Raw genomic sequence first — 23,964 nt, forward strand, 5'->3', positions numbered from 1 at the left:
AGTGGAGCTGCAAGGCCGGCGGTGGCCGGGACCGTTGGGGGCGGGGTGTGTGGCCTTATGACACACTTCCGGTGATGTCAGGGTGTGTGGCATATGCTAATGAGTTATGCTAATGAGTTCCCCTAGCTCTTTTTCTACGAAACGACCCCTGTAACAGTTCAAAACTATATTTAAAAAGAGAGGAGTTTACCTCACAATGGTAAAACAATGGTGAATTTAAGACAGACATGGGGGTGGGTAGTAATTGGAGTCAAGCCCAGCCTGAAGAAGCTTTAATGTGTAGAGGCCATCATACCACACAAGGCAGGGGCAAAAGATGCCAGAGTTTGGGTTGGGTAGAACCAGCTTTTCCAGTAGTTTAAAAAAGGGGGGGGGAGGAGGGTGTCCCCTTTGAACACCAAAACGGCTGTGCTGGGGATCTTGAGACCTCCATGAACAAAAGCCACGTGGGACAGAGTTCTGGAGTAGGGTTGCTAGGTCCCCTTGCCGTGTTGGCGGTGGGATTTGTGGGGGCCTTCTGGCACATTGCCAACACGATGACATCAACCGAAAGTGACATCATCATGTCACCAGCGTCACATGGCAGCACTCTGGTTTAAGGGCAAAACTCTATGGTTTTAGGCCAAATTTACCATAGAGTTTTGCCCTCAAACCAGAGCATTGTGTGCAACATCCCGATGTGATGACATCACTTTTGGGAATGTTGTGCCCGGATGTGGCTGTTTGGGGGCTGGGTTCCCCCACTGGCCAACTGGCTGGTGGCAGACAGAAGCCCCGAAGGGCGGGGGGACAACGACACCCCTGCTGGGACCTGGAGACTGGCAATCCTATTCTGGAATAAGGAAAGAAACAGGGCCAAGACAGAACAAAAAAAGCTGGCTAGATCCAACTCAGAATATCCTGAGGCAGATATTAGAATGCTCCCATGACAGAAAATAGATCCTTATTCGTCCACATTTGTATGTGAGATAGTCCCTCTTATCCCTCTCTTAAAGGTCCCCTCTGATCTCGAGTAAGGGAGCTCTGCTTAGTTCTAATTATTTTTTTGCCTCTATGGCCCCGGTCACACGGGCCGGAAAATGTGGGGGGGAGGTGTGGCTAATTGCCCCGGAGGAAAATAACTTGTGGCAGCCTGATCAGAAGTTTTTTGGAGGTCCCATGGGTAGGCGTCAGGTGCAGATCAGACGGCTAGTCCGCAGCGCGGCAAAGAAGCAGCACGGCGCGTTCAAACCAGCACTCGCGCCGCGCGGCTCCTATGGCAAATGCCGCTTCCTGTTTGTGCGCATGCTCTGTTGGGTGCTTGTGCGCATCCTGTGGAGACTTGGAAAAAAAACCCACTTCTTTGCGACGGGACATGGGCGAGCGCCGGATGCCACGTAAGTCCACCGGGAACGCGGTCAGACGCCCGTCCTTGCCCCACAGTTTCTGGAAACGAGTACCTTGTAGGTACTAGTTTTTAACTCTGCACCTTCGGCGGGGAGCCATGGGTTCGCCATGGGAGCACTGCGCTTCCCAGATGTTGAGGTGTGATTGCGCCCGGAAAATCCGTGGGACTCCCGTGCCTCTCCCGCGGCAACTTTGCCGTGTGACCGGGGCCTATGTAGGGTTTTAAGAGGAGAGTCTGAGATGCCCCACTCTGTTCCTGTTTCCACTCTGGATCTTTATGTGCTCCCCTTTAAAAGACACGGCTGGCACTGGATTGCGAAGGCCCCAAAGACAGAATAAATTTAGAAAGCCACGTCCAAAAGTTTGAGACATACCACCTTAAAGATAATTGCCTAGGTGCTGCTGCTGTCTGGACCGCACTTTGCATTCCTTTTCCGGTGAAAACTTTGTTCCCCTTGTGACCTCTCCTCCCCCATTTTGATCTCCAACCGGATGTTAGTAAATTTGGTCACATTCAACCCATTGACACCCCCCCCCCGGTTGTCCCCCTACTTATAGAATACGGGGTGGGGGGGAAACGGGTTATGTTGTAGTTGAGGGGAGAGCCAGGAATTCTGTTTCTCCTCAGTTGGCCTGGAACAGAGCGAGAGAAAGAACAGGTCGAGAGAGCTGTGTAAATAAGTGATTCAAGTAAAGCTGGACATTTGTTCAAAGGTAGAGAGCATTTTTAAAAATAAAGATATACTTTAAAAAATGCTACTGTTCTTAGGGTTGCCAACTCCTGGTTGGGAAATAACTGGAGGTTTCAGGGATGCAGCCTGGGAAGGGTTGGGTTTGGGGAGGGGAGGGGAGGGATCTCAGCACAGTATAATGTAAGGATGCCAACTAAAGGTTGGCATTCTGGGGGTGGAGCCTGAGGAGGGAGTTCAGTGGGGTAGAATGCCACAGAGTCCACCTTCCAGAGGAGCCATTTTCTCCAGGGGAACTAACCTCTGTCATCTGGAGATCAGGTGTAATTCTGAGAGATCTCCAGGCCCTACCTGGAGGCTGGCAACCCTAGATAATGCCATAGACTCCACCCTTTTGAAGCTGCCACTTTCTCCAAGGGAACTGATCTCTGTAGAAGAAGAAGAAGAGATTGGATTTATACCCTGCCCTTCACTACCCAAGGGAGTCTCAGAGCGGCTTACAAACTCCTTCCCTTTCCCCTCCCCACAACAGACACCCTGTGAGGTAGGTGGGGCTGAGGGAGCTCTTTTGAGCAGTGTTCCCTCTAAGCTGAGTTAGTGTGAGCTGGCTCACAGTTTTTTAGCCTCTGGCTCACACATTTTTGTCTTAGCTCAGGAAGGAGGGCTCCAGAGCAAACTAATTTATGCAGTAGCCTAATCGCTTGCTCACAACTTTAATGCCAGTAGCTCACAAAGTAGAATTTTTGTTCACTAGACTCCACAGCTTAGAGGGAACATTGCTTTTGAGGACTGCTCTTTTTCAAGAACAGCTGTGCCAGAACTATGGCTTGCCCAAGGTCATCCAGCAGGTGCAAGTGGAGGAGTGGGGAATCAAACCTCCCAGATTAGAGTCCACGCACTTAACCACTACACCAAACTGTAGTCTGAAGGCCCATTGTAATTCCACCTTACATTCAGGGTTGTCTTCCTTTCGTGTAAAGTAATTGCCGTACTTATTTAGTAAATACATATGCTGCCTTGTCATTGACCTGCATGAAGTGGCTTAGCATTAAAACAGTAAGAACAATAAAGTTGATTTCAGTGATGCCGTGATACCAATACACTCGCAGATCCCTGTTTTTATTGCTGTAGACTGACAGTGATGATTGTACTCATTTTCCTCCCAACTGATCTTTTGCCATAATCTCCAAACTGGAGTGGGATAGTTCCACCCAAGTTGCCAGCTCCAGGTTGGAAAATACTTGGATATTTGGGGGGTGGAGCCAGAAGATGACAGTATTTGGGGAGGGGAGGGTCTTCAATTGGGCATAATGCCATCGAGTCCGCACTCCAAAGCACCTATTTCTGCCACCTGGCTATCAGTTGTAAGCCCAGGAGATCTCCAGCCATCACCTATAGGTTGTCAACCCTACTTTTAGTAGAAAGGTGTGATTAAAAATATTATCCCTATATATTTGCTTACTCCTTTTCATTTGGATCGCTAAGGAGCTGAACAACTTATGATTAACATTTAAAAAACATTGTTAAAAGTAAGCAATCCACTAAGAAATAGAACATTCCCCTAATTGTTTCATTAACTGTCTCAGAATTACTGGTGATAACTGACAAAGCAATGAAAAAATTGGGTAGGGGGGCACTAAAGGCCAGAAAAGAAAATTACTGAAAGGCTTTTAATGAAAAATTCTTAATTTTGGAAATCTTCGGGGAAATCTAGAAAATATCAGAAGTCATTTTTATTATTCTTAGAAGTCTACTTCTAAGTGCTGATATTACCAGTTCTATTATGCCTGGAGGTGGTTTTGCCACATGTAACTTCCAAGTTAAATTTAATTTTAGTGATTTTTTTTCTTGTTTCTTGTAGAGTTTTTGAAGCACACTTGCCAGTGGAAGGATTATCTTCCCTGTATGTGCCTGTTTCTCTTCTTATAATATGGTTCCATAGGAGCATGGGGTCACCTGTAATTCATACAGGTTTTTCCAGTCATTGTTCTGACCCTCTGGAATGGGTAAACAGAGGAGATCAAAAGGGTGACTTTGTTGCTGGCTTTTATAAGAACTGATAAAACTATTTTGTTTCAAAGGGCTTTTGGTTATAATCATCAGGACTTTTGTGGCACTTTCAAGTTTAACAAGATTTTATTCCGGTAGAAAATTTGGGGAATGGAACCAACTTTGTTAGATGCATGTAGTGGTTTCTGAGGTTTTGGGGAATATTGTATTAGCAAATAATCTGTGTGACTGTTGATGGCTAGGCAAGTTGGGTGTTGCTCCATAGCGGGGGACTCCTGGCTGGCATCTGGAGCGCTCCGCACCGCACGTCACCCGGAAGTGACGCCGCCGGGCACGCTGTGGGCGGAGCCACGACAATCCAAGGGAAAACCATAGAGTTTTCCCTCGGATGACCATGGCCCTGCCCCCAGCGTGCCCGGCGAGGTCGCGTCACTTCTGGGTGATGCGCACGTCGGGGTGGGCTCCCCCCGGGGCCTGATCCGCTGCCGGCGGGGAACGGGCCTCTGGGGCGGGGGTTTCCCCACCCCCTGGGTGGACTTGGCAAGCCTATTGATGGCTGTTTTATTATTACTACTTCTGTGGTACATTTGTATGTAAACGGCATGGGGGAGGTTGTGGGGGGAGGGGATGCAGGATAAGTAAAGCTGTAGAGTAAGGTTTTGTCTATTGGCTATTTTTTTTGTTTTATTGAGAAAGGACTTTTGCGGCTAAGAAAGTTTTCTTAAGCCTTTTACCCAGTCAGTTACTGCATAAAAGTGATAAAGTTTTAGTTTATGAGATTGATTTTTGTTGGTGTATTTTGTAATAAAGAGTGTGAGAGAGTTATGTATATTTCTTAGAGTCCCCTGAAGAAAATTTACAAAATACATTGGGAATTTTTCATTAAACATCAAATGATATTTCATTGGTTTGGCCTACTGTTCTTTTTAGGATCTGTAAAGCCCAGAATGGCTTAAACCGCGCATATCTTAGATCTGTGATATTACTCAGTGGCTCAGGAGTCACCGGTGGCACCTCTGAGCACTGTTTCCAACAGCACCCAGCCCAGCATTCTAGGAAAGTGGGCAAGTTCTTTAGAAATTGGGATAATTCTATTATTACTGTAGGCCCAAGATAAAACTAACAGTTCTGTTTTTGAAAAATAACACAATTTATCCATGTGTAAGGTCGCTCATGCGGGTTCCCAGCGCTCCAGCCAGTTCTGCTGGTGGGGGGCATAGGGCCGAGCCCGGACACCATGACTATCGTTTCAAGGACGTGAAAATGTAGGGGTTTTGTGTAAGTCTAGGTCAACGTAGGCAGCTAAACGAGGTGGTGGCACAGGGTACCCTCACAGTTTTTTTTCAAGAGCTGCCTAGTGGGGACCTGCAGAGGGAGGGTGGAATTGGTGTACATCAGTGCGACCTTCTATTGGTGTACTGGCACTTTTTTAAAATTAAAAAAAAAAAGCATTGAGCATACCACTGTGAGTTTGCTAGCCTACTTGCAAGTAGAAAACTTAGCATGGAGTGTTCTAACCACCCTGTCTCCCACAGAACTAAAATAAAACTTGAAGATAAGAAACTTTTTATATAGAGAGGCCTTTAAAAAAACAACAACATCCATCCTAATAAAGTTATGGCGCTTACACAGTGTTTTGTGTCAGAACTCTGATATGTAAGCCCTTCTCCTCAGTACAGATCAGGGGTCATTTCGTAGAAAAAGAGGTGCAGGAGCTCATTAGCATAACTTATTTGCATATGCCACACCCCCTGACATCACTGGAAGTGTGTCAGAGGGCAACACCCACCACTCAGGCTCCACTGGACTGTTTTGGATTGCTAGCTATTGGGGGGGGAGGGGGAACGTGCAGATCTGTCCTCGCAGAGGAGGGAGAGCTTGTACCTGAATAAAACTTGGTCTTAAAGGTGCCACTGGACTGTTTTGGGCTGGGGGCTCTTCAACTTAAGAACATAAGAACATAAGAACATAAGAGATGCCAATGTTGGATCAGGCCAAAGGCCCATCCAGTCCAACACTCTGTATCCCACTTTACTGCCAGAGCTCCGCTCCTGTAGGAAATGACCCCTGGTCCAGATACACAAGGGCTAAGCTTCAGCAATGGTAAGGAAGGACAACTCTGCATGCTCGGACATACTCTGGTAATTACAAGGGTTAAATTATGGTTTTGCAGGATTGTGGTGGGGGAAGCAGATTCCTGGAAATAATATTAAAAAGAAAAATAAGGTCTTGTCTACTACAAGAAGTTCTTACCATAGAGTTTCTGGGGATTCCTAGAACTACTCTTTTCACTCCTGAGTAGCTCTAGGAATCGCCAGACCCTCTATGGTAAGAACTTCCTGTAGGAGATGAGGCCTTATTTTTCTTTTTAATTTTTCTCCAACCTAGCAGGCAACAGGACCCAAGGGGGGGTGGGGATTCCCCTTCTTCACTGGCGGTTTGGCAGCACTAATTGTTTGTGTGTGTTTGGGGCACTGTGCAAGGCATATAGTAGTGAGGCTCTTTTTTGTTCATGAGAACTGTAGATGTGGTAGGGTTCTGAAGTCAAATCTTCGCACCAGTGGGGGACTCCTGGCTGGTGTCTGGAGCGTGCGCGCGCACCGCATGCACGTCACCAGGAAGTGACGTGATGCTGCCAGGCACACTGGGGGCGGGGCCATGACCATCCGAGGGAAAAACATAGAGTTTTCCCTCGGATGACCGTGGCCCCGCCCCCAGCGTACTCCGCGTCGTCACGTCACTTCCTGGTGACGTGCACGTCGGGGTGGGGTTCCCCCCGGGGCCCGATCCGCCGGCGGCGGGGAATGGGCCTCTGGGGCAGGGGTTTCCCTGCCCCCCGGGGGGACTTGGCAAGTCTAAGATGTGGCTCTGTGACATCCACAGGTTGAGTACCACTGTCGTAGAGTTTGGCCCTGTCGTGTTTCTATTACATTTTTAAAGGTCCGTCAAGATATTTATGTACCAGGATCAGATAGCGAGGCATTTTGAGTTCACTCTGCCCCCCCTAACAATGGAGATCTCCTTCTCACTGTAGACTTGCTAAGCCTGAGGGCCTTTCTGAAGGGTTAAAATTATAAACTTATTATGGATAAAGTGTATCCATATCTCTGTAAAAGCAGAATTGTGTGTTGAAACACACTTCAGTTAATGCTGTCTTCAATGTCAAACACACATATTTGAGATACGAGAGCTTTTAAAGGCTGAACTGAAATTGTGTATAGTATGGTTAGAGGCCCTCAGGGCTACTTGTGGTTGGTGGCAGTCTTTCCCCATCTTTGTATTTAATATCTAAGACAGGAGCAGTTAGATACCCATGACTGTGCTGTGGTAACAATAAGACCCTTGAGATTCTACTCTTTTTACGTCACTGAAGCAATGAATGATTTGGACAGAGTACAGTTAGCCAAGTTAGAGGGTGACAAGTCTATACTGAGCTATGACTTTTACATCCATTAAGGCGGTATAGTTGAAATTTTCTGCTGTTTGTCAAGAGCTGCCTAAGGATTTGAGTGCCACAGATCTTGACTGCTGAACACCATCTCTGTTAATGTGTACTTGTATAATGTCAGCAAGACCGTACCCACTGGCTTACGAGGAAATAGGTGATACATGACACTTGTCCAAGATTATAAAGAGAAAGCTGTAAGAAAAAGGTTGAAATTATCCCCCATAGCATCAAGAACTGGGACCCTTCATAGCCACTTCTATCACAGAACAGAGTCGTTTTGTATATATCTAATCTCTGCTGAAGGTCTGGTCTAATAAACTGCACGAATGGGAAAATAACAACAACACTTTCCACTCGTTATAAAAGTGCTTCTACCACTCAGTGTTGTTCAGGATTGTAAAAACAAATTGCCTGACAGGATATTGCCCACACAAGAAATCCTCAGGGGCCGTAACAATATTTTCCCAATCTCAGCTCTGTCTAGGGTTGCCAGCCGCCAGGTGGGAGCGGGACATCCCCTGATTTGGTGGCCTCCAATCTGCCACTGGTCAGCTGTCCCGCAGGGGGAAGCCCCACTCTCACCACCCAGCACAATGTCCCTAGCGTGATGATGTCATGCAGAAGTGATGTCATCATACTGGGGATGCTGTGTGGTGACACTCTAATATTTTGGGTGAAACTCTGTGGTAACCATGACTTCTGTGTGACATCATCATTTGGGAAATGTCATGCACGGCAATGTCGTCCCACCCCCCGCACTCCTGGAGAGCTCCCTCCCACCCCCTGGTGGGGAGAGAAGAGGACTTGGCAACCCTAGCTCTGTCTGAATTCAATAGAAAAATCTTACTAGATTTTTAGGAATGCCATGTATCAACTTGAGGTAGGGTTGCCAGCTCCCCTCATTGTGCCGGCGGGAGAATTTGGGGGGCATTCTGGGATGCCCCTGATGAGATGATGTTACCCAGAAGGGACATCATCACATTGGGGATGTTGTGTGGCGACACTCTGGTTTTGGGCAAAATCCTATGGTAAAACTGGCTTCAACCCATAGAATTTTGCCCTCAAACCGGAGTGTTGCTGCACAATGTCCCCGAAGAGATGACGTCGTCTGCGTGACGTCATCACATTGGGGACATCACACAGCAATGTCGCTGTTTGGGAGTGGGAAGCCCCCAAAACTGGCGGAACCCCCACCAGGACCTGGGAACTGGCAACCCTAACTTGAGGACCCCTTAAAAGTGTTGGGAAAGTCCTGGGCCTTATGATAGACACCTCTGGTGTGGTTGGATCACACTCAATAGATGGTGAATTCTCATCACGTGTGGTTTGAAGTTGATCCAACGATTATGGCTGGAAAGATCAAGCCACTGCGGTGAATATAGTAGATGGTGAATTCCCATCACCTGTGGTTTGAAGTTGATCCAGCGATTATGGCTGGAAAGATCAAGCCACTGCTGTGTGTTCCCTAAGATCTTTATGTACATGTATTTTCTTACCCATATCAATGTGAAATTAATGATGCATTATGAAACTCTTTATGGATTATACGAATGTAGCAGAAGCAAACAGAACTGTTTGAAAATCAACATTATGCAAGAATCTCCGGCTTGCATGTTTTCCTTCCTTCAGTCCAATGAATCGTCAAAGTGACAACTGCATAAGACGTGGTGTTATTTGTCAGTACATGTTGCCCCTTTTGTTTAACCTGAAATGCTTCAATTTCCCTTGCTCACTTCTTCTTTATACATTAGGTTCTGTTACTGAAGTAAAAACAGATATCTATGTCACCAGTTTTGGACCTGTTTCTGATGTAGAGATGGTACGTATTTTCTGACTACTATTGTTTTTGCGGGGTTGAGAGGAGGGGAACATGAACTCCAGTAGAGAGTCATGCCTAATTCGAATGCCTTTGTGCACTGCTGTCAATCATGCAAAGTAGGGAAGATTAGCAGCAGCTTAATTTCCAGGCTATTTTTAGATGCAGCAGCCCCGGATTCTGTTCCTCCCATGCACGCTGGATTTAGACCAATGTAACACATTTGCTTGCGGCAGATCGACACCGGCTTTGGATGCATAAACTACCCAATATGGAATCTTGCACAAGACAAAAGACCAAAAAACCCCCAAAACCAAAAACGATGAGACTAGGTGCCATGGGTACCTGGGTCAGGACCTGTGTTCAGGCCCCTTTGTCCCAAACAAATTCTGCAACAAAACACCAGATACTGTTACCTGCATAAATTATGCAAATCAAGCACGCTTGCTTGATTTCTGTCATTTCACATCATTTATCCTGCTTCCACTAGTTACAGAGAGAGGGACAGGAAGCTATGCAGGGCACTGAAGTCCCACCCCATTGCTGAAGATTTTGTTCAGCATCTCCTCTGTCTTCTGAGCCCCCGAGATTTTTTTTTCTTTGTCTGAGGTGAACTTGGCCTGTTACTGCTTGTGATTAGCTCGGCAAGGTAACATTCCTGGGCTCATCTTTTGGAGGTGAATTTGTATCAAACTTAGTGAGGCTTGGGAGCCCCCCTACCACCAAATTTTATCAATGCTCCCTCTAACGTGTGGAGTCTTGTGTGCAAAAATTCTACTTTGTGAGCTACTGGCATGAAAGTTGTGAGCGAGCGATTTGGCTACGGCATACATTCGTTTGCTCTGGAGCCATCCTTCCTGAGCTAAGACAAAAATGTGTGAGCTGGAGGCTAAAAAGCTGTGAGCTAGCTCACACTAACTCAGCTTAGAGGGAACATCCCTGCTAATTTCAGTGAAAGGAACAGTTCAAAGTTGCCATCCTTTTGCATGTGCAGCTGTTCTCTCTATTGAGGTTTCTGGCGGCTGCGAATGCACCTTGGACTGTCATGTGGCACTCCATATGAAGATATAGTATATGACTATTTGTCAGTCCTGTGAATGCTTCCACTAAAGGCCCCGAGGAAGTCAATGGTATAACTTCCTGTACATTTGGTTTCCGAATCAATTTTGTGGAAGATCCACTGTGCTCCCTTTGGGTTATCCCATCTATGTTTTATTACCTGAATTCATGGATTTTGTTTGATATAAATAGTTGTTTCTAGTGCATATCTGAATCTGCCCATCTCTGAAAAAAATACCATGGATGTAAAAATCATTAGCGTGTGTCAGTAAATTGATCATTTTGTTTCCAGTTCTGTGCTAGAGTACAAGTTTAATTGCGTGCTTCTTGGAATTCTATTAGATTACAGTAATTATTTTTGATTGATTTAATATGTACAGCAATTTATTTATAAGACTAATGTGGAAAATTAAAGTATTAAGGAGTACATACTTCAGTTTAATTGATAGAAATGTGTTTAGGGAGTTTACAGTTACCAATGACTAATCTGTCCTTGAGGGAATTTAATATGTATAGCAATTTATTTATAAGACTAATGTGGAAAATTAAAGTATTAAGGAGTACATACTTCAGTTTAATTGATAGAAATGTGTTTAGGGAGTTTACAGTTACCAATGACTAATCTGTCCTTGAGGGATTTTCATAGAAAGGCTATGCATATAAAATTACATTTGTGTTACCTCTAAATTGCTGTAGGAGTACACGATGGATGTTTTCTTCCGTCAGACATGGGTGGACAAAAGATTAAGATATGATGGTCCAATTGAAATCCTAAGACTTAACAACCTAATGGTTACCAAAGTGTGGACACCGGACACTTTCTTCCGGAATGGGAAAAAATCTGTCTCGCATAACATGACGGCTCCAAATAAACTTTTTAGAATTATGAGAAATGGCACCATCCTGTATACAATGAGGTATATGATGTATCTGTCTGTATTTCTGTACTTTCAAAACGGTGTGGATAACATTCACTGCTGAGACAAAACATCCGTCAAAGATGTAATTGCATTTGTTTTCATGTAGGCTCACCATAAGTGCTGAGTGTCCCATGAGGTTGGTGGATTTCCCGATGGATGGCCATGCCTGTCCTCTGAAATTTGGGAGTTGTAAGTTACTCTTATGAAATTTCACATGCAGTGGTAGGGCTCCCAGCTTATGTTTTAAGAGGGCGCATAAAAAATACATCAGAGTATAGCCAGAGATATAGCATTGTAATGTTGGAAAGCTTTGATTGGCTGAAACCGGAAGGAATTTTTCTGCTGACTTTAACTATTATCAGACCAGATTCAAGTGGGTAGCCATGTTGGTTTGAAGCAGCAGAACGAAGTTTGAGTCCAGTGGCACCTTTAAGACCAACAAATTTTTATTCAAGGTATAAGCTTTCTGAAGAAGTCTGCTTGCACATGAAAGCTTATACCTCAAATAAAATTTTGTTGGTCTTAAAGATTAGCAGACCAGTCATGTAAGGATAGCCCAGACAAACATCTTATTCATGTATTCTAACTATATGTTGTTCAGATGCGTATCCAAAGAGCGAAATGATTTACACGTGGACAAAAGGACCTAAGAATTCTGTGGAAGTCCCTGCAGAGTCTTCCAGTTTGGTTCAGTATGACCTGCTCGGGCATACGGTATCCAATGAAACTGTTAAATCTATTACAGGTAAGAATCTTGTCAGAGAGTCAACTTGAGATGTGGAATGAATATTGTAATTCTGTTTTCAGCCAAAGATATTGTTGGAGGTCTTAGTGAAGACCAAGAGGCATAAGCAGATGATCACTTTTTAAATCAGATTGTATGCTTTTTCTCTTCAGGCTCGTATTAAAGGAGATATTCTGTTGTTTAAAATATTGTCGACCCTCATCTGGAAGCCAAGTGAAGACTGTCGAAAATGCAGTCTGTAAAAACGAAACGTTATATCTGTTGACATATTTTCATATTTGCACTGATCTTGGTATCTTGGTAAAATTTGCCATGCCGTAAATAACATGCAGATTGTCCGAGTCAATCCGTATTAGAAATGTTGCTGTGGAGAGGATGCATAAAGTTTAACAAATATTACTGTCGACTTTCTGTAGTGTTGGAAAATAACCACAGGTAGCAACAGCAAGCAAAGTGTCAGTGTCTGACGAGCGGCAGGAATATGCTGTTGTTTCTTTAAATTGGTGGCTTGGTTCTGTGAAACTACTGCTTAAAATTCTATTCCTGGTACAGTTAAAATTGCTATAGCAGAGATCATGACAGAATTAGGCAACAGAGGGAGCAGATGTCGCCGACAGATTTCTGAGTGACATTATTGATAGCAGGATGAAGCAATATTTTCGTAATGTATTGAATATTATCAGTAAGTGAGATAGCATTGATCCATCATGGAACAAGTAGCCAAGATTCTTGTTCTGCTCCCCAGGAAACCATCTCCGTCAGCTTGGTCAGATCTCAGTGGGCGCTTGTAATCTGTTCAGCGTACTAGTTCACGGGAGGCAGTGAAAAAGAATGGTCTTCACAACCAGATGGCTTTGCATTTGCTTCCCCTGTATTCAAATCCCTGGTTTAAAATTAAGTTTGAATAGCAGCCAGAAAATGTGGAGTGATTATTTCATACTAGAATTTCCACCAGAAGGCTCAAGTTGTTTATAGCTTTCCTTTGTGTAGGTGGATGGGTAGGAAAAGATGGGCGGGAGAGTGGCAATTAACTGAGCAATTCTATCGTGCTTCAGTTGGGGGAGGCAAATTTGCAGTGTGTGGAATAAAGACCAATGGGACGGTAGATGTTCTGTCCTGCATGGTTGCCTGTTCGAGCAGTCTCATCCCACTTGAGTCCTTCCAGGCTGGGTGCAGACCACGAACTGCTGATGTTGGTCCACCAGGGATTCGATAAATGTCCATTTTGTATTGCTTCCCAAAAACAGGGATGGGAGGAGATGGTTAAATTTCCAGCAGGCTACAACACGTATTTTGGGGGCTTGAATTAGTGGTTCACACATTCATGTAGGCAATATTATTGAAGAAAGCATGTTCTTCTGACTTTTGCTTCCTAAAACCCGAGCTCTAGTCAGAAGAAGCATTGGGAGATCCAAGACAGGATTTTCTCGGCCTCTTTTTATGCTTCGTTACAGCCATTCAGGACCTCAGTTCAGATCAATAAATCCTTCACCCCACACTTAGATATAAGACAGGCAAAAGACAGATACCCTTCTTTTTCCATGAAAAGACTAGGGTTGCCATCTTCCACCCCCAGCGGGGGACATTGGGGGCGTTCCTGGAGGGGGTGGGGCATCCCCAACGTGATGATGTCACGTTGGGGACGTCCGCGCCCCCCCCGCCCGTGCGCCGGATCTCCAGAAACGCAGGTTCCCTGCACTTAAAGTAGCCGGCAGCCGGCGTTTCCCCTTTAAGAGCAGCTGCGTTTCCCTTTTAAGAACGAAGCTGGCTTTTCCCTGCAAGCTTGCGGAGTTCACGCTTGGGATGAAACACGGGTTGCACACGCTTAAAGGGAGAGAGATGGGTGGCTGTGGGTGTTGGGGGTGGGACCCCTGGCAAACTGGGGGGTTTGGCAACCCTAGAAAAGACTTAAGAGTTGTGATAGCAGTTGTATGACACGTATTTCATAGAATGCAGCTGTGGATATTTTTATCATCCAGACAAACACACGATCCTTCCTTGCTTGCTAAGACCTCCCATGGTCACCCCCCTTTGCTGATATTTGAAGCAAATCCCACTTCTTCATTTTTGTCATTCATTTCCTCTCTTACTGCTCTTCTTTATTGTACTTCTCCGTCATGTCGGTTTTGATCAATGGCTTGTCTAAATCGGCTTAGTCATTTCAATCTTTCCTGACACGTCTTGACACTTTTGCTATTACTGTGGCCTCTGTTTAAAGCCTGGTAGCCTCTAGGTGCGGAATACAAATTAGAACCCAAGGCTGAAGTCGGCTGTTTAACTACCTCCAGTCGTTCGTTATGAATGATCTAGTGATATAAATGGCAGTGTGATTATAAAGATAAATGGAAAAAAAATACTCATTAATCTTTTTATAAATGTCTGTTTAATATGCCTGCTGTTAGACCACATGAAACCGTTCTTTCATTAAGTGTTTTAAAGGTAAGTACTCAGGATCACACAGTATTTTCTAGAACTGCTGCATTCGGAACATCGGACAACTTGTGTCAGTGTGATGGGCTGTAGTGCTGGGCTGTATTTGGGTCTTCTTCTCGGAGTGTTTAGTGTAATTTGTGTGCTGGGTTGTATTTGGGTCTTCTTCTCGGAGTGTTTATTGCACGGGGGTCATGCAGCAGAGGTGATTCCCTCATCTCTCGGGACATCTCCTGCCAGCTGAGTGAGATCTGGCTCGAGCTTCTGTGACCTCCTCTGCAGGTATTTGAAGTCTGCCATGGCCAGAGGCAAGAACCTTTTGGTATGAGCCAGAGGGCGATAGGTAAAGGGCTCTTGGTCCTAAATGGGCCAAGCCAAAGGGTCCAGAGCCAGCCCAGAAAGGTGAAGTTCTATTATGTATATATTTGCCTAGATGTTTTGTGTGTGCTCCTTGCCAGCCTCTTTAAGTCCCCAGTGGGGAGAAAAGTGGGGTAGCTCAGTCTGTCAGGAAGTTCTTCTGCACAAGCCCCACTGAAATGTATTGAAGCTACCCTCTTTGCAGCATGGTGCAAGAACAGCAGCAGAACTTCCCCGTAGATGGTGCTGTTTCAGGGTTCAATGAGCCGAACACTGAATTGCCTTTTATTTCCTTTAGTTTTATTGATGGATCTGTTAAATATATGCACAGCTAAGCACGTGGGTGTTATGCCAAACAGAGTAGCCTTGTAGGTGGAAGCCTGACTCATAGGAGAGGACCACTGGGGGCAGCACTGACCATGATACTGATGTGAAACTATCTTATACCGGGTCATATCATTGCTCCATCTAGTATAATGTTGTCAGCTGTGATTGGTTACTGGATCTCCAAGGTCTTAGACCGAAAAAAGATCTTTATCCAAAGCTTCTGCCTGAGGTCTTTTCAATGGCGATACCAGGGGCTGGACTCTGTTCCTTGCCAAGCATGTGCTCTGCCTCTAAGTCACAGCCTCTCCCATAGGATTTGCAGTGGCAGGTGTTGTAAGTTGTACATGTAGCTGTTTTATGTTGAGTTTCTTCATATTGTGGGTGAATGGATGGGGGAGGGAAAGCAGCTGACTCCAATACACTGGGAAAGTATCTTTTGGGAACCCCAATAGCTTTATTGTTATTGTTGTTGTCATTATTATTGTTGTTGTTGTTGTTGTCAGGGCTTTTTTTGTAGAAAAAGCCCAGCAGGAACTCATTAGCATAATAGGCCACACCCAACAGCAGAAACACATTAGCCTATTAGGCCACACCCCTGACAGCAGCTCATTAGCATATTAGGCCACACCCCCATGTTACCAGAAGTGTGGTCATCCAGCCACACCCACTTTTTGCTTCTTATTCTGTTTACCTTGTTTGTTGTCAAAACCCAGGGCCTTTTTTTGTAACAGGAACCCTTTGCATGTTAGGCCACACACCCCTCATGTAGCCAATCCTAATGAGTTTCTGCGGTTGGGTGTGGCCTATTATGCTAATGAGTTCCTGCTGGGCGTGGCCAACTCGGGAGCCAGCCGGAATTCCATTCCTGTGCGTTCCTGCCCAAAAATAGCACTGGTTGTTGTTGTTGTTGTTATTTTACTTCATTTATCGACCCCCTTTTCTCATCAGTGGGGACCCAAGGCAATTCACATTGTTCTCCTTGCCTCCATTTTATCCTCGCAACGACCATGTGAGGTACTTGAGTCCGAGAGTGTGTGGCTGGCCCAAGGTTACCCAGCAAGTTTCCATGGCAGAGTGAGGGGTCAAACCTGGGTCCCCCGTATGCTAGTCCAACACTCTAACCCCTATACCACACTGGTCCTCAGGGAATTAATGGGACTTGCAGAAGACCAGTTTGGTGTAGTGGTTAAGTGTGTGGACTCTAATCTGGGAGAACCGGGTTTGATTCCCCACTCTTCCACTTGCAGCTGCTGGTGTGACCTTGGGCAAGCCATAATTCTGTCAGAGCTGTCCTTGAAAGGGCGGTTCTCTCAGAGCTCTCTCAGCCTCACCTACCTCACAGGGTGTCTGTTGTGGGGAGGGGAAGGGAAAGGAGTTTGTAAATCACTCTGAGACTCTGAGTGAAGGGCAGGGAATAAATTCAATCTCTTCTTCTTCTTCCCATTCTTTTAAATGGTGCTGACATATGAGAAATTCTCAGGGATTTGTGCCATGAATCATTTAATATTAGATGGGGGGGGGAACTTAATTTTGGTAGTTACAAGATAAAAACTGATTTTCTTTAATGGAAGGAAGAACATTTCTTTGATGCAAGTGTTCAAAATAAAAACCTGAAGTAGTAATTATGTGCTATCCAGATGCTACGGCACAGAACAATAACCAGAACAGAAGGCTAATAATTTTTGTGATTTCCTCCCCACCAGGATATAGCCACAAGATCTTATTTTTTAAAAAATATATACATAGAAGCATACAGGATGGCCAAACAGAGCCTAATTCCCATTTTACATTCCGCCTCCTGGATAGCGTTTAGAAATTCATTTACTCCCCCTTGACTCAATGTGGTTTTCATTTATCGTTGCATTTATATCTCCTGCTGTTCTTTCACAAAGCTCTGTGAAGGGCTTACAAGAGACTGTCAGGCCGTCTCCCAGCCAGAGCTCTGACCGAGCCGCGACTGACTGAGCTTTAACGACATAAGCACATCATGCGCTTTCAGACCAAATAAATACCTTGTGGTTTGTGGGGTTTGTTTTTAATTTAATATTGGGTGTTTTGAAATGGACAAAGTATGACTTGTAGAGCACCACACATTACTTTCCATCTCTTTTTTTTTGTAGGGGAATATATCGTTATGACAGTGTACTTTCACCTCAGACGGAAAATGGGTTATTTTATGATACAGACGTATATCCCATGCATCATGACTGTGATCCTCTCCCAGGTTTCGTTTTGGATCAATAAAGAGTCTGTTCCTGCCAGAACTGTTTTTGGTAAGTGCAGTTGATATCTCCTGTGTCCTTAATTTTCTCTGTAAACCCCACCCCCCCAAGTTATTAGTATAATGCCCGCTACTCTTGACAATTGGGGCTGGTAGGATAAGGTTGGAGAGAAGGGAGTTGCCTGGAAGATCAGGGCCGTGCACAGATGATTATAACATATCATAAATAATTTTATTTTTTTTGAAAAATATTTTTACAATAATTTGTACACATATAATAAATGATCTTAATCAAAAATATCAAAAATCATCTCCAAGAATCTCAAAAGCTATTGTTGTTGTTGTTCAGTCGCAAAGTCGAGTCCGACTCTTTGCGACCCCATGGACAAGATCACACTAGGCCTTCCTGTCTTCCGCCGTCCTCTGAAGTTTGCTCAATTTCATGTTGGTTGCATCTATGACACTGTCTAACCATCTCATCCTTTGCTGTCCCCGTCTTCTTTGACCTTCAATCTTTCCCAGCATCAGGGTCTTCTCCAGTGAGTGCTCCCTTCTCATTGGGTGGCCAAAGTATTTGAGCTTCAGTTTCATTATCTGGCCTTCCAGGGAACAGTCAGGGTTGATTTCTTTTAGGATTGACTGATTTGATCTTCTTACAGTCCAAGGGACTCTCAAGAGTCTTCTCCAGCACCATAGTTCAAAAGAAAGCTATTGTACAACCTTTAATAATAGTCCTCCTCTGTTAAATAAAGTTTCAAGAGGGAGGACTCCTTAAAGTCTCTTTATAACATGTGCTCGTGTCTTCCTCCAACAGAGGTCCAGATATCCTTCTGTTTCCAAATCTTCCTCAGGGAGTTCAACAATAATTTTCAGCACAAGGTTGCCACATACCAAAGTTTTAATCCAAAGTTCTCTTCAATGAATGCTGCAAAATTTTTTTTTGATGAGCTACAAGCCTCCTCCAAAGTGAAAAGCACGTGGCAACCTTGTGCTGAAAATTATTGTTGAACTCCCTGAGGAAGATTTGGAAACAGAAGGATATCTGGACCTCTGTTGGAGGAAGACACGAGCACATGTTATATAGAGACTTTAAGGAGTCCTCCCTCTTGAAACTTTATTTAACAGAGGAGGACTATTATTAAAGGTTGTACAATAGCTTTTGAGATTCTTGGAGATGATTTTTGATATTTTTGATTAATATGTTTTATTATATATGTACAAATTATTGTAAAAATATTTTTCAAAAAATATAAAATTATTTATGATATGTTATAATCATCTGCGCACGGTACTTGTTGTATGTTGGTTTTCCTACTTACCGTGGGTCCTTGTTTGGTTTTGTGGAAGATCAGGGCAGCATTTTGTCTCTCCTGTGTCACCCTATAATGGTCAAGATAAGCGGAGATGCTCGGGGGGGAGGACAGGGTAGTGTCCCCAAGTGAAATGGTTTACTTTTGCCTACAAGACCAAATGGCAGCCATTTATGTACTGGCAAGTAGCCAAGTTTTGCTCTCAAGCGACTGAACATTGTTCTATTGAGATCTTGCCAGGCAATGAAGATGGAAAAACTGTTTGTGACATCTAATACCTTAATCCAGACATATTTTATCGGGGATCCGTCAGCCTTCCTTCTACATTTGCTGTTAGTTATAAATGTTAGAAGACATACATTGGCCTGATTAAGCACTGTTCCATGATATCCCTTGACCTGACTGGACTGGGAGGTCTTATTTTAATATTGTAAATTAGTGTTAATTCTTGTTTCCAGGTACTAGCAACAAGATTTGTTATAGTTTATAATTCAGTTGTTTTTACTGCTAATTTAAATACTCTGGTCATGGACTGTAATAAATGATTTGATTTGATTTATTGAAAGAGCTAGGGAGAGAGCCCAACAAGTAACAAGAGATGCACTGTTGAAGGACAAACACCGGGATAAAGTTAATAGGATTCAATGGGCAACAGATTATGCACCCACCATGGCCTTGTTTATCAGCGTATGCGCAGAATCAAGATTTTTTTTAAAATGGCGCCTGTTCGGGATGGTCTGTTGTCAGAACATCCCGAACGGGTGTCATTTTTAATTGCGCGCTGGAACGATCAGACGGGGGAAAGTCTGCGAGTGGCCCATCGGAACCAAAAACTCCAGATTTAAAGTAGTATCTTTTTAGTATGGCTCCGAAGCGCGGTAAAATGGGATGCTCATGGAAGACGGACGTTTCCCAGATGTTGATGTCTGGACATTACATTTAAATCCATGCCTCGCGTGGGTCTAAAGAGCCATCTGAACGCACCCTTAGTTCTTGTTGCCAGGTTCTAGCAACAATTTGTTATATTTTATATTTCGGTTGATTTTATTATTCTGGTCATGGACTGTAATAAAAGATTTGACTTTGACTTTGAGCCATTTATATAGTACAAGAAAACATTAAGGGGTATAATGAGGGGGTGCTTTTGGGGTAGGGCTGCCAAATCCCCCCGGGGGGTGGATTCCCCCCCGCTTTGGAGGCCTGATTTCCGCCCCCGCGGAATCGGGCCCCGGGGGAAACCCTACCCCCGCATGCACGTCACTTCCCTGTGATGTCATGACGCCGGGCACGCTGGGGGCGGGGCACTGGCGTCATGACGTCACAGGGCCTGGCGTCATGACGTCACAGGGAAGTGATGTGCATGCGGCGCGTGCACGCTTTGCGCGCGCGCACACACACCGGGAGCGAACCCAAAGTCCCCCGCCGGCAGGTACGTCCGGACTTGGCAACCCTACTTTGGGGAGTGACTGCTTGGTTTTTTAAATTCCATGGGGGGGGGCGTTTTGCTTGGACTACTTGTTCCTGCTGCCACACATCCAATTCAGATATTGTATTTCGACTGGGATTCAGCTGCCTCCCTTTGCTGTTCATGTCCCGCAGTGGAGTGTTAGCTATACTGGGAAATCTTTTTGTATAAATCTGAGCAAAGTTGGCAGCGAGTCGCTAATCTGGAGTCTCGTTACATTTTAATATCTTTCTTGTATATGGATGAAGATGGGTAGCCATGTTAGTCTTTCTGTAGCAGTAGAAAAGAGTAAGAGTTCAGTAGCATCTTAAAGACTAACAGAATTTGTGGCAAGGTGTGAGTTTTCATGAGTCACTGCTCACTTTGAGGAGAGAAGAAGAAGAAGAAGAAGAAGAAGAAGAAGAAGCGGAGGGGGAGGAGGAGGAGGAGGAGGAGGAGGAGGAGGAGGAGACTGGATTCATACCCTGCTCTTCACTTCCTGGTAAAGAGGCAGCTCTTAGGTTATATCTATGGAGATCAATACTGGGCAGCTACAGCAAATAGGATTTGTATAAAAGGTAATACATTTATGATATGATGTACACAATAATATAATTAAAGATTAAAAACATAGGGCCTGAATACCAGGCTATATTAAGAATAATCAAGCCTAAGTTTTGCATAACCTGCTATAATTGCCTATACAAAGTTGATGAAAATATCAAATGACCAACACAAGACCAGAGACATTTCGGCCACAAAGGCCTTTCTAAGTGGTCAGTGGTACACAACAAAGATTTTAGAAACACTTCTGGAAAATGACCACCGAGGAGAGCCTTTGTGGCTGAAATGTCTATGGTCTTGTGCTGGACATTTGATATTTTTATCAGCTTTGTATAGGACATTATAACAGCTTATGTAAAGCTTATTGTTGATGATTCTTAATATAGCCTGATATTCAGGCTCTGTGTTTTTAATTTTTTAATTATATTATTGTGTATACCATATAATAAATATATTTATTTTGATACAAATTTTATTTGATGTAGCTTGACCCTTGAGGCCTTAGTATATTTTGGGTTGAGTTTGCTTCCCCCTTCTCCTTTGTTTGTTTCAATACTAGGCAGCGCCAAACTTTCCCCAATGTGCTTTCCCCAAGTTTGGAATCCTCGGTCCTTTCCGCATTTGATAGCCACTCTAGATTTTCTCAGCATTCGAATCGAGGCAATTTAAGTCAGCAGCAAATCAGCATTCAAAAAACCCGGGGCAATAGTGGGCTGAAACTGGGCTGACCACTGAAGGGCGGTGATGTAATGCAGAATGGGGGAAAAAATGGAATAAAAAGGAGGTTGAATTCGATTTTAGTGCAGAAGGGGGGTGCGTGGGACCTGGAATAAAAAGAAGGTTGAATTTGATTTTAGTGCAGGATTGCTTGAAGGACACCACGGTGAACATGGATTAAAAGGAGAATGCGAAAAGGCCCAATTGTCTCGAAAGAGCTGAGACTCATCTGTTGTTGTTCCTGTATCTGTGCTACAGCCCTTCACCTCCCCTCATTCCAAGAACCTGCCCGTGCTACAGCCTTTGCATATCTAGGCTTGTCCTAGCCCAACTATCCAGTTTACTAGATGCAGATAAGGCAGTACCTACTTTGTAGTTCCTAGGGAGCTGCTGAACACACTGGGAGATGGAAGGGAACATGTTGTATGTGCGGCCTATAAGTCAAACTCTCAAATGCATTTGCAGAGGTGGTAGTGATGGTGGCTAAAAGGGAATGGGTGGGAGGAAGGTTGGTTTGAGGTGAAGGCTGGGGTGTATGTGGAATGTGCACTAAGCTGTCAGATGTGTCCAGAGAAGGTTCTGGCTTAGAAGCTTGGGTATTTCCACACTCTATTTCCAGAGTGGGCTCAGATCTTTCTGGAAAGCAGTGAATCCTGAGTCTCAAGAGCAAATAGAAAGTGGATGTAGCATGATCGAGGGACCTCTCCAGGCTATGTGAGCCTTGGCATGCTGAAAGCCTTGGAGGAAAGAAGATGATGACTAGCAGGGGTCATTTCCTGCAGGAGCGCACAGGAGCGGAGCTCCGGCAGTAAAGAGCCCAGGGGGTGGGCACATGCAACAAGCCCCATCCCCTGCTCCCAGCAGCCCTCAGTCAGAGCAAGAAGCAGCCAGGTAAGTGGCAGAGCTCCCCCCGGCCCAAAACAGTCCAGTGGCACCTTTAAGACCAAGTTTTATTCAGGTACAAGCTCTCCCTCCTCTGCGAGGACAGATCTGCACGTTCCCCCCCCCCAACTAGCAATCCAAAAGTCCAGTGGAGCCTGAGCGGTGGGTGTTGCCTTCTGACACACTTCCAGTGATGTCGTGGGGGGGGTGGTGGCATATGCAAATAAGGCATGCTAATGAGTTATGCTAATGAGCTCCTGCACCTCTTTTTCTACGAAATGACCCCTGATGACTAGTACCATTTCTAAGTAAATAATACTGTCTGGGAACTCCCTGAGCTTCACTAAGGCTCCAATGCAGCGTTCCTGAAGGCTTTGGGAGTGAAGTGGGGGTTGTAGTACCTTTGAACCCTCCCTACTCTGGGGATCTTGCTGGAAAGTGACACTGCATATAGCATACATATCCACAAAGGCAGATATGTAAGTTTCATAGGATCTTCTGAATTTCTATTTCTTTGTGTTGGATTCTAACATTTATTTAGCATTGGCTTAGTATTGTCTGACACTGAAACACAACCTGGCTTAAAGGTACTAAGATTCTCAGTTTAAAAAAAAACAATGTGTTCAGAGTCCCCCTACTCCTCATTCGGTTTGGACTTGTGACACCTGCACTCCCGGTTCCGTACGGTGTTGGAACGGGATGATAAGACAGCCTTGGAGCGGAGCTGATCGGCACTGGTGGTCCAGGGGACTCTTGGCCTGGAGCCTGGCTGGGGTGGTGTTAATAGTGACAGTGGGTGGGGCCTGCAGCCTTTGTGATTGGTCAGGTCTGAGCTGAATGGCTCCTGCAGTGCTACCGGTGCCCCAGGGGTTCGGCTTTGTTTGGTCCTGGCCAACAGCAGGTCTTCAGAGCACTGTTTAGGCTTGCCAGCTCTGGGTTGGAAAATTCCAGGAGATTCAGGGAGGATAGGGCTTGGATAGCCCTATCCAAGGGAGGGAGCTGAGCAGAGATGTGAAGCCGTAGAGTCCACCCTCCAAAATTGCCATTTCCTCCAGGGCAGGGGTCATTTCCTGCAGGAGCGCACATGAGCGGAGCTCCGGCAGTAAAGAGCCCAGGGGGCGGGCATATGCAACAAGCCCCACCCCCTGCTCCCAGCAGCCCTCAGTCAGAGCAAAAAGCAGCCAGGTAAGTTGCAGAGCCCCCTGGTCCAAAACAGTCCAGTGGCACCTTTAAGACCAAATTTTATTTAGGTATGAGCTCTCCTTCCTCTGCGAGGACAGATCTGCACGTCCTCCCCCCTCCCCCAATAGCTAGCAATCCAAAACAGTCCAGTGGAGCCTGAGCAGTGGGTGTCGCCTTCTGACACACTTCCATCAAGGTGATGCCAGGGGGTGTGTCATATGCAAATAAACTATGCTAATGAGTTATGCTAATGAGCTCCTGCACCTCTTTTTCTACGGAATGACCCCTGCTCCAGGGGAACTGATCTCTGTTGCCTGGGGATCAGCTGTGATTCCGGGAGATCTCCAGGCTCCAGCTGGAGGTTATGACCTGTATACGCTCAGTCCATAAGCGTTTCCATTCTCATCTAAATTTCTTAATGGGATAAAGTGCCTGCGCCAAATAAATGTTTCCAGTT

The 23,964-nt window shown here is 45.0% G+C and overlaps 1 protein-coding gene across 1 annotated transcript in view; it reads left to right on the forward strand.

Moving 5' to 3' along the window:
- Positions 1–23,964, forward strand: part of GABRA4 (gamma-aminobutyric acid (GABA) A receptor, alpha 4) — a 90,460-nt gene that overhangs the window by 24,906 nt on the left and 41,590 nt on the right. Inside the window, exons 3-7 of the mRNA XM_015412763.1 lie at positions 9,285–9,352; positions 11,105–11,325; positions 11,435–11,517; positions 11,930–12,073; positions 17,308–17,460. Of these exons, the coding sequence (XP_015268249.1) occupies positions 9,285–9,352; positions 11,105–11,325; positions 11,435–11,517; positions 11,930–12,073; positions 17,308–17,460 (669 nt within the window). The remainder of the gene's footprint in view (positions 1–9,284; positions 9,353–11,104; positions 11,326–11,434; positions 11,518–11,929; positions 12,074–17,307; positions 17,461–23,964) is intronic.

This window comes from Gekko japonicus, unplaced genomic scaffold, assembly GCF_001447785.1.
Source record: "Gekko japonicus isolate JY-2015 unplaced genomic scaffold, Gekko_japonicus_V1.1 scaffold682, whole genome shotgun sequence".
In the NCBI taxonomy this organism is placed as follows: Eukaryota; Metazoa; Chordata; class Lepidosauria; order Squamata; family Gekkonidae; genus Gekko; species Gekko japonicus.